Consider the following 11,257-nt stretch of genomic DNA (forward strand, 5'->3'; position numbering starts at 1 on the left):
ATTTTTATATTTTCATTTTATAAATGTTCATTTAACCTACTGGACTTCAATTCATGCCTAACAATATGAACTTGTTGGTCCTTGTGGTGATGGTATAGAGATTCTTCTTAGAGATTAGAAAATATCAAAATAGAATGAGCAGTTTTCTCACTGTATCAACTAAAGCATATTAAAGATATATTTCTAACTCATTAAAAATATTTTTGGCAGAAGTAGTATTTAAGAAAATGATTAATTGAAAATGATTGATTTTATCTTTTACTTCAACAGCAACATGCCAATACTATTTCTCTTTCCCGTAGGATGACAGTCCTCGTAGTAGTACAATATCCCTTGAACCAGCTCCTGTGACTGTTCATATTGATCATCTTGTGGTAGAGAGAAATGATGATGGCTCTTTTCATATCAGAGGTATATACAAAAACAGTTTAAGTGAACACCTACTGAAATTTGAAATTATTTACATGCTGATTATTTTTTGAACTCATACTTTTTATATACTATTTTATATTTATGTACATATGTAGTAGTAGATGATTGAGGGACCCTTAGTACCTTGTGATAAAATATCATCCATGTATGAACCTCTACCTCAGAAATAACACATCTACAATTGATTTAGTATCTATTCTACAAATGTGTTTTGAATGAAATCCTTCCTGGGTTAATTCACGCTTCTACTTTTCAGTGAACCCTTCCACATATCCTAATGTGACTTCTTAAAATTCTTGAGTACTGATTTGCCATACATTAGTTACTTTATAGTATATTGCTGTGTATTTAGTTCTGCTTAACTTTTGTATCTCCGTCCTAATAGGATTTTGGGTCTCTAATGTCAGGACTATGTCTTATGACGTAGTGTGGAAAGAGCTTGAGTTGGTAGACTTAGGTGTTCTAAGTTTCACTTTATTAATTGAGGGTGAAATGTGAGGGACTGAAAAACGGCAAACTAGAAAACTCTGTAGCCAGAAACCATGAGAGAACTATTGCTGAGGTGGAATCAGTTTGTGGGGAACTCTTGATTGAAGAGTCTTCCTCTCTGGAGTTGGGGAACAGCTACAGCAAATATAGAAGTCAGACCAAAAAAGATCAAAATGGCAGCGTCATTACTGATAAAAGCTCAGGCAAAGATAGCTTCGGTGTGAGAAGATCGGCTTGCTCTATGGCTGTTGGTCCCAGATGCTTTAAGATCTCCAAACTTCAAGTCTTATCTTGTAAGAAAGCAAAACAAAGTGTTTTAGTACTTCAGAGTACTGAAGAAAAGTTGAGGCTTTTAAAGAAATATAATTAATATCCTCAGAGAGATGATAGGATTTTGAACTCAAAACAGGAACAAGCTTTTATGGAAAATAACTACTTAGAAATCATTAAAAATTAAAAACCTCCTCTTTGAAGTAAAAAATAATAGGTTACCTAAAATCTTATCAGCTCTGCCTTCAAGAGACACCCAGAGTCAGATCTGAGTCATACGGTATATTGCCTTCTCAGATTGGCTTCTTTTACTGAGTAAGATGATTTAAGGTTTCTCCATGTCTTTTTGAGCCTCACTAGCTCATTTCCTCTTACTGCTGAATAATATTCCATTGTCTGATGTAGAACAATTTATTTCACCTACTGTAGGACATCTTGGTTGCTTCCTTATTTTGGCAATCAGAATAAAATTGCTGTAAAGAATTGTGTGGACATAAGTTTTCAGCACCTTATGGCTAAATACAAAGGAGTGTGATTGCTGGGTCTCATGGTCAAGAGTATGTTTAGTTTTGGAAGAAAGTGACTGTACCATTTTACATTCTCACCAGCAGTAAATGAGAATTCTTGTTGCTCTGTGTCTGTGTTTACATTTGGTGTTGTCAATGTTCTGTATTTTGGCCATTCTAAATAGGTGTGTAGTGGTATGCTGTTGTTTTGATTTGCATTTCCCTGATGACAGATTATGTACAGCATCTTTTCATATGCTGATTTGCCATCTGTTTATTTTCTTTTGTGAGGTGCCTGTTAAAGTCATTGACCTCAGAGAGAAATTTTATATTGATAAAAGATCTCCCAAAACGTAGCGTAGTCATAAGAAATGTATATATCCATGTAACAGCATAACTGAAAATGTATAAAAGAAAGCTGTTTGAAATAAAGAGAAATGGAATCATAGCATATCGAGATACTACTGTCATAGAGAAACTTTAACATACCTCTCTCTCTCTCTCTCTGTGTGTAAGATGTTATGGAAAAACCTGAATGAACTTTTTAGTCAATCCAATATCTATATATACACACACATATATATATGTAAGTATAAATTTGAATTTAGCAAACAGGTGATTTCAGATACCCATGAATGAATTTTGCTATCTGCAGCCACATGGATGGACTTGGAGAATATTAACCTTAGTGAAGTAAGTCAGAGAAAAAGAAATACTATCTGATTTAACTTACATGTGGAACCTAAATGGTACTACAAGTGAGTGGATGTGCAGAACAGAAACAGTCACAGTTAACTCTCCCTTTTTATCTCCAGTTACATCTGCCTCCCTCTCTTTTTTCCCCATGCTCGTTCTTTCTTCTCCACTCTCTAAATCTCTCCTCCCTTTTTCTCCATCTCATTTTTTTTCCTCTTTCCATATTTCTTCCTCTTCTCTTCTTTCTCTCCCCTCCCCTTTTCTCTCCTCATTTCACCTCCCAATGTTTGAAATAAAATGGATTTGAGAGTTGTTTTGGTCAGTGGTTTTTCATTATTCTTAGGATCCTGTGAGTGGTGAGATACATAAGCTAAATAGAATGGGCTCTGGACCCTGTTTTCCTCGCTACAGTCTATGTAACAGCTTTTTTGTGTGTTTTGTTTTTACTTTATATTAGCATTCTATATCACATTTCATTTAAAAGAAGGGTCTTGCTCTTCTGAGTTTGAAAGCCAAAAGTATATGATAAACTCATAATCAAGTCAAATTTTAGGGGTGTTACTAGTTTTTTGAGTTTGAAAGAGTAGAGGATTTGACTTTTCCATGGCGTAGTATTTTAGGATTTCCCTTACAGTCTCTACCAAGCTGAATGGTATGCTAGTCTGACCCAGTATAACAGTTCTTGTGTATTTTTTCTAACTAATATTACTAAAAACATAATCAGTACAGGACAATATTGTAACAAGTAGTTTCTGAGTTGAGACTTCAAGAACAGACCAAAACTCAATTCAGTGACATTTACCCATGTAGATAAAACTATTTTGATACATAAAAAATTGGGGTAAAATTATTAGAGTCATAATGAAAGGTAATTTGGCAATATGAACAAAAGCTTTAAAAAGTATTTTTGTTCTTTGACCTAGCTGACACCTTCTGGGAATGTTTTTAAGGGGAAAAATTATGTTGAACAGATATTACTGTGCTGTCTTCTTAATATGATTTGGTTTGATGAACTCCCTCTCCGTCATGACAGTTCAGTGTGGTTTTTGTTGAACCTGACTATCATATGACCCTATCACTAAAGTGGGGAAGGGACCCAGGTGGGCCAGTCAGAAGATTTCAGCCCTTGGGACACTGAACGATAACATGAATGGACTGTGAACTAAGCATTCTGAGTCTTCTGTGTGTGAATTGAAAATGACACTGAGCACAAAGGGGTCGCAGGCGTAAAACTTCCTTGTTTGGTCACCAGAGGTTACCTTTGCCATCATATGACGGGACTAACACAGAAGAGAGAAGGGGATCTGAGAAGTAGATAGAGTCAGGGTCCTAAAATGGCACTCCTGGGAACATCAGATGAATTCCAATGTCTGTCCATACCTGAAGCACCGTCACTTTGACTCTGCTATTATGGAAACAAATACGTTTCCTTGTTTAAAAACAAGTTTGACTCGGGCTTCTGTTCACTTGCAGCCTAAATGCTCTGACTCTCTGTGATCCAAAAAGTTAGAAAAAAATGTTGATTTGTAAAAATATTTCATCTTTTGGATAACATTTTAAATGGAACTGTTTTCTTAATTTTGAATTATTCATTGCAAGTGCTTAGAAAAACAATTGATTTTTGTATATTGATCATATATCCTGCAGATTTGCTAAGCTTGTTCTTTAGCTCTGCAAGTTTTTAGTGGATTCTCAATTTTTTTTTTTCCTATGTACAAGATCATGTCATCTGTGAATGGAGATAGTTTTACTTCTTCCTTGCTAACCTGGATGCCTTTTATTTCCTTTTCTTGCCTAATTACCTTGCCTGGGACCTCTGGGACAGTGTCGAGTAAAAGTATTGAGAGCAAACGTCCTTGTCTTATTCTCAATATTAGGGGAAAGACATCCGGTCTTTTACCATTAAGTGTGATATTAGCTGTGGAACTTTTGAAAATTTCCTTTAACAGATTGAGGAACTTCTATTCCTGGTTTGCTCTTTTTATCATGAGAAAGTACTGGATTTTGTCAAAAATTTCTTTCTGCATCTATTGAAATGACCATGTGGCTTTTGTTTTATTCTGTTTTGTTGATGTGATGTACTACATTAATTTATTTCTTGAATGTTAAATCAATCTTGCACTTCTGGGGTAAATCTCACCTGGCCATGACCTATAATTATTTTTATTATATTGCTGGGTTCAGTTTGCTAATGTTTATTGAGGGTTTTTATATTCATTTGTATAAGTATATTGATTTTAGTTTACTTTTTTTTTTTTGAATCAGGGTAATACTGGTTTTATAGAGTGAGTTGAAAAATGCTCCTCCTCTTCTATTTTTTGGAAGAGTTTGTAAAGATTTGGTATTAATTCTTTTAATGTTTGGTATAATTCACTGTTGAAGCCATATCTGGGCCTGGGCTTTTCTGTGAATAGTTTTTTGTTTTGTTTTTGATTACTGATTTAGTCTGTTTCTTATTGAGTCTGTTTGGGTAGTTTGTGTCTGTGTAGAAGTTTTTCTACCTCATCTAAGTTATCTAATTTATTGGTATACAATTCTTCACAGTATTCCTATATAATTATTTTTATTTCTGTGAAAGGGACAATAGTAATGTCCCTTCTTTCATTTCTGATTCTAGTAATTTTTTTCTTTTTATATCTTTTATTTTTTGGTCTATATAACTAAGGTTTTTTTCAATTTTATTCTTCTTTTCAACAGATGAGCTTTTGATTTGGGGTTTGTTAATCTCTCCCATGAATGAGGTTTTTCTTTATTTGACTTCATTGTTTTTTGTTTCATAATAGTGTCTTCATACTATATGACATACTCATTTTAAATAAGGTTTTCACAAGAGAACTTAAGATTTATCAAGTATTTAGAAATGTTATCTGAATATTTTATTTGTTTGATTAGATTCTCAGATGCTTAACACTAGAAATGATTTGAAAGAAAGTGTCAAAAGTGATTCCATGCTGCTCACCAGTGGAGAGTGCGATCTGAAGAAACATCACAGTGTCACTCAAGCCACTCAGACGAGCCCAGGAGCTCCTTGGCCTTCGCAGTCAGCCAGCTTTCCCGAGTGCTCCTTTGACTTTACTAGGGAACAGGTAATGGGAGACCTAGTTCATACTCAGTCCAGCAATTAACATAATTATTAGGCATTATTTATTTACTTGTTTAAATCACTGTTGAGTGCTTGTTATGTACTAGGCAGTTAGTTGATATAGTGTCGAGCAAGGTGTGGCCATTCCCAGCCTTCGCAGATGTTGTCTAATAGGAGATAAAGGAGGGAAAGTGGGAGAGTGCCATTTCTGGCATCTGCGAAGGCTAACTGGAGGATATGTACATCTTGATGTCTTATTTTTAAGTTACAAAAGTATTGTAATATTTCAGAACTTTGGAAAAATATTTTAAAACAGCTCTGACAGATTGTAACCTCCTATAGTGCTATAAGGATTTTTTTAGATTTTTCCTCTCAGTCTCTTTCCATAATTTTTCTAAACAGTTGCTATCCTAGTATATATACTGTGGGGCTTCCCTGGTGACTCAGACGGTAGAGAATCTGCGTGCAGTGGGGGAGACCCAGGTTTAATCCCTGGGTTGGGAAGATCCCCTGGAGAAGGAAATAACAACCCACTGCAGTATTCTTGCCTGGAGAGCTCCATGGATAGAGGAGCCTGGCGGGCTATAGTCCATGGGGTCGCAGAGTCTGATACGACTGATGGACTAACACTTTCACACTTATTTATACTGTACTTTTTGCTTAACGTTGTTTAACGAATGTTTTTCATATTGCTGCGTATGCTTCGTCTATTTTATTTTATATTTATTGAAGTATAGTCACAGCTTAATATTTGTTAATATTTGAGCTGCTTCTTATTTTTTGCTGTTATATAATTCTATCCAGCAGAATTTTAATCCTCTATGATGAAACTACAGAAAGAGTTTATTCATCTATTTAGCAGGATTTGTTAGATGTCAGCTTTAAGCTAAGGATATAGAATTGGAAGAGAATACCACTCCCTATCTATTGAGAAACTCAAAATTGAATGGGAAAGTAGAAGTGTGTAAACAGTAGTCACAGCATACATGTGTTATATGGACTAGAGTTTAGGGAAGTATGGTAAAATTTGGTCTGTGAGGCAGGCATTCTTAAGCTGCAGCTACAAGAAATCTGAGAACTCTTTGAAGTTTAATGCATATATTTTAATGTATCTGTGTGAATACTTTTTCCTGTGGAGAACATTTTATCACATTTTCCTGATTAGGGATTAGGGAATGGTTCTAAGAGGATTGAACTGAGTCTTAATGAGAGAAGATCTATTGACATCTAGATGAAAATGTCCAGTGAGATCTTCAGAATGTGGGTCTGGAGCTCAAGAGAGGCTTGCCCTATATCAGACTATACATAATTGTTGGAGCCGCAGGAGTAGAAGAGAACATCTAAGAGAGTGACTCAAGTGATAAGAGAAGACAGCCAATTATGGATTTTAATAGAATGCAAAAAATTTAAAGAGTTCTTAAGCATCAGAGGGAAAGATGAAAAGTCCATAGGTAGAGCGGGATAAACAAGAAATTTCTGTGACATAAAAGGTGAAAGAGGAGAGAGGCTTAGCAAGGAGGAGTGAGGTTAGCAGCATCTTAAGGGAAATTGAAATTAAACAAAATCACTATTAGATTTGGAACTTAGGAGTTAATTTGTGTTTTAAATTGCTGGGTCAAAACATACAGACATTTGTGAGTTCTTGGTTTGTGTTTCCTAATAACTTCTCAGAGCAATTTTCAGCTTAAGTGCACCCTCACTAGCATTGGATAATGTTGCTGACTTGTGGGTTGCACTTTTAGATACTGTATAAATAGTCTGTATTTCCTGAAAATGGTTACATTTTCTTATTTTTCCAAATTTATCATTTCAGCTCATGGAAGAGAATGAATCACTTAAACAAGAATTGGCTAAAGCTAAAACGGCTCTTGCAGAGGCTCACTTAGAAAAAGATGCTCTTCTCCATCAGTTGAATATCAGGAGTGGCAGCCAGAAACTCAAGTTATAGCTTTGGAGTGTGGAGGTTATATTTATAATGTGATGTTACCAATTAATGGGAAACTTTCCTTTTCATGAAAAGACAATAAAATGAAATAGAATGTGATGAAGTGGTGACTATTCCAAAACCAGTTTAGAAAATACTAGGTACAGGCATTACAATCTGTTGGTTGTTTTGTGTTTTAGGGTTTAACCCTCTTTTAAACTGGTGTGATATAGGGGAAGTCAGTGCTTACTGTTAAGATAATTCTATGCCTCATGTCATTTCCTAATTTTGATATTACATTATAGACTTTTTTAAAAAGAAAAATGAAAATCTATTGTGTTCTCACAGATTGCTGAATTTATTTATCACTTTATTAATAATTTGCTATTATTTAGAGATTCAGATGCTTTTAGGGCTAATGTAAAATAAAAGGAGGCTTACATTTTAAGTATTACTAAAATTATGTACTTAAAGCTACATCTGTTACTGTAAAAAAACAGTCCAATCAAATTAATAAATTATCTAATTGCTGGGTTTGAAAATTCTGGAAAATCATCACCCTACGGAACACAGGCGGTAACTTTAAAATGTGAAAAAGAATCATTTTAAGTGATGGGTAAGCTGTATAAGTTGAAGCTATAGTTTTCAACAAAGAAGATGGCACAAATGTTAAAATAAAAAGCACAAACTGTGAAAAAGCAAAGCACTAGCGTATATGGCCAACTGATTTAAAAAACATTACTTGTACATTCCTTTAAACATGTATTGTTAGAAGTCAAAGAGTAATTTAACTATCCTGCTAAATTTGGCAGCATTTGTAACTATAAGAATTTTAATTAATACTATTTATATTATTCTTTATCTTCATCTTTCCTCTATTTAAGGAGGGGAATGTTTTCAGAGAACTTTCTTTTCACATACATAAAATGATTTCATACCATTCCTACAGTATCTTAACAGGTGGTTGTTTGCACATGTCAAATTTATAGTGCTAGTTTTGATTAACTTATATATTGAAATAAGAATAACTGGTAAATTTTGAATTCTGTTTTCTAGGGATTGTTAAGGTTGAAACCAACATGAGAGAGAGTCTCAATCATGCATTATGAAATAAAAGTTTATGAGTATTTAAGAAACAGAGGCTTTTAACAATTTAAAATATATTTCTGGTAGAATTAAACTAAGTGGGGTCTATTTTAAAATTCATATTCTTAAACATAAATATATTCAAGATAGAACTGAAACAGCTGTACTGCTCTTTATTTAAGTTACTTGAAAATGTTCAGGTTTTCAGCCACATTAGGGTACTTCATGGTGCTTTGCTTGTTCGGCATGACTTATATAGCCATCCCTGTATCTAAATACTTGGAAACATGTTTCATTTTATGTTAAGTGAGAGTGATTTTAGATTTTATTGAAAATGGTACTGGCTTTTTTTTTTTTCTCTTTAATGTCCATTTTCTTTAACATTGTTTAAAAATACAGGCCATGCTTTGGGAGCTAAGGATATAGCAAAGAACAAGTTAAATTGTTATTATTTTACCTCAGAGTATTTTAGAAATCATGTTAAACCATTTTAATCTAAGACTGTTGTATAGTTTTAGATTAAAAGCAAAGGTCTAATTAAATATTTTGAATGTATAGTTTATATCCTTAGTAGAGTACTTTTGATCTACAGGTATATATTCAACAAAAGCAGTCTCTATTATAGAAAAGCAGGATTGATGGTACATGAACTTCTCTAGAACTTGCAGTGTTTTTCAGATTTGACATATTTGCTCCATGTGAACTTTAAATTTATGATGTATTATAATTACTTACTGTTATAGATCCTGAATGTTTTTCTTATTTTCAATTTATTTGGCCATCTCAAGAAAATCATATAAACAGTAGAGATAATAATTAATATGAAGCTGAATATTCTATATGCTTTGTTAGATTTTTAAAAATTTATAGTGATTACTATTTTTATAGAGATTTAAAATTCATAAATCATTTCCAAAAACATTGTATAATTCCCACAACAAGCCTGGGAGGTAGGTGTCATTTACATTTTAAAAGTTTAATAAAGATCTTATGGCTCAGAAAGAACAAATGACTTGACTGAAATCACAATTAATAACCTGCTCTTTTCACTGAAATCCCAATTATATGTTTTTATTTTACCTTATTCCTTATTTCACATATTTTTCCAGAGGTAGGGAAAGGAATCACTTATTGGTCATTTATCTTTTTAAGATGAATATAATGCTTTTAAAAGATGTGTGTGTATATAAAAACTACTTGAAAAATAAGGGGAGAATTTTGTTTAAGTTAGTCTCAATCTTTTTTGCTGTATGAGAAATATAAGAATCAACCTGTAATAAACTTATCAGAGTTTTAAAATGACCATAAATTAAAATTAAAGTTGCCTTGTCTTTGCTAAATCCCTAGCAGAGATGTTAGTAATCAGGGGAAGAAAATTATATTAGTGTTTTTCTTTTAAATTTCATATATGCAAAAAACATATTCTTGGTATTGTATTTTTATCTTTTCTCATTATAGAGTTCAAAAGATCACCATGTGACACTAGTTGTAATGAAACATTATTTAAGCCATGTAAGAATAGCTTTATATGATTGCAGGCAAATATATGTGACAAAATTAATCAGAAACTTCTTTTGGGTTTTTATTGTAGTTATTTTTATTCAGTACTTGTCAATACAAGGGTTAAATATTCCTCTTTGTTTTTATTAATGTATCCAATCTAAGGTTCCACCATCATAGTGGTTCCCAAGTTAGTAACCTAGAACTTCCTCTCTTTAACCAGCCCCCCCAATCAATTCATTACCACATCCTTTCATTTTACCTAGTAAATTTGTCTACTTCTCTTCATTTACCACCTTTCTAATCTAAGCTAACATTAGCATTCTTTGCCTGTAGTTACTTCGGTAGCCTCCTAATTGGTCTTCCTAAGTTACTCTGACCTTTCTGATTCATTTTTATACTGCAGGCAGAGTTCTCTCTCTTTTTTTTTAAGTGCAGTTTTAGTCAAGGTAACTCACCTAACCCTAGATGGAAACAAAAATATTTTATGTTACCTATGAGATCAGTTATTAGGGCTGCTGTTTATAATTCTGAACATTGAAAGAGTGAGTATCTCAAAAACATTAAAGCAGTGACTGGCACATCACCTTAAAAGCATTTAAGAGAGGTTAGTTACTACTACTTCTTAGGTTCATTGAGCTCCTTGTTTCACTTACTTTGTATTTGGCTCTTATTGCACTTTAAATATCTGAAATTGGTGAGAATTAAAGCGCTTCTTCCACCAAAGGAACCTTTGTTCATGCTCTTCTCTTCTTTTTTTAATACCTTCATCACTTAGTTAACTACTATTTGTCTTTCAGATCTCAGCTCATTCATCACTTCCTCAGGGAAGCATTCCCTAATTTTTTTCAGAGTAAGAAAAAAATTGCATTATCATGTGACCTCTACTTAATGTTGAACACCTTTGTAACTTTATATGCATTTGTTTGGTTGACGTAGACGCTCTAGACTGTAAACTCCATGCAGACAGGAATTGTGTGTTTGTGTCGTTGTTCAGCTTTGTATTCTTTGTCCCTCATGCAGTGCCCTGCACGTGGTCGTTCTCAATAAACTTGTTGAAATAATAAAATAATGGATGAGGTATCGAGGATGTTTTTCAGGTATTGAGTTCTTCCTCTCAGTTGGATTGAGGGGAGAGGAAACATTAGGCATAAGAGTAGGAGGTGGTAGTTATTAAAAGTGGCAGACTCCTTGTGTCCATAGAGAAGAAAAAAGATGGAGAATGGAGAAATTTGCTCTTTTACGCCCTTCTGAGTTTTGAGTATTTGAAAT

General features: G+C 33.6%; 1 protein-coding gene across 2 annotated transcripts in view; it reads left to right on the plus strand.

The window, feature by feature from the left end:
• UHRF1BP1L (UHRF1 binding protein 1 like) overlaps positions 1–11,054 on the plus strand; it is an 80,193-nt gene extending 69,139 nt beyond the window's left edge. For both annotated transcript variants that reach the window (XM_043880874.1, XM_043880875.1), the window contains 3 exons: positions 303–411; positions 5,286–5,479; positions 7,289–11,054. In XM_043880874.1, the coding sequence (XP_043736809.1) occupies positions 303–411; positions 5,286–5,479; positions 7,289–7,423 (438 nt within the window). In that variant the 3' untranslated portion in view covers positions 7,424–11,054. The remainder of the gene's footprint in view (positions 1–302; positions 412–5,285; positions 5,480–7,288) is intronic.
• The last annotated feature ends 203 nt before the right edge of the window (positions 11,055–11,257 follow it).

This window comes from Cervus elaphus, chromosome 22 (genome assembly GCF_910594005.1).
Source record: "Cervus elaphus chromosome 22, mCerEla1.1, whole genome shotgun sequence".
Classification (NCBI taxonomy): Eukaryota; Metazoa; Chordata; class Mammalia; order Artiodactyla; family Cervidae; genus Cervus; species Cervus elaphus.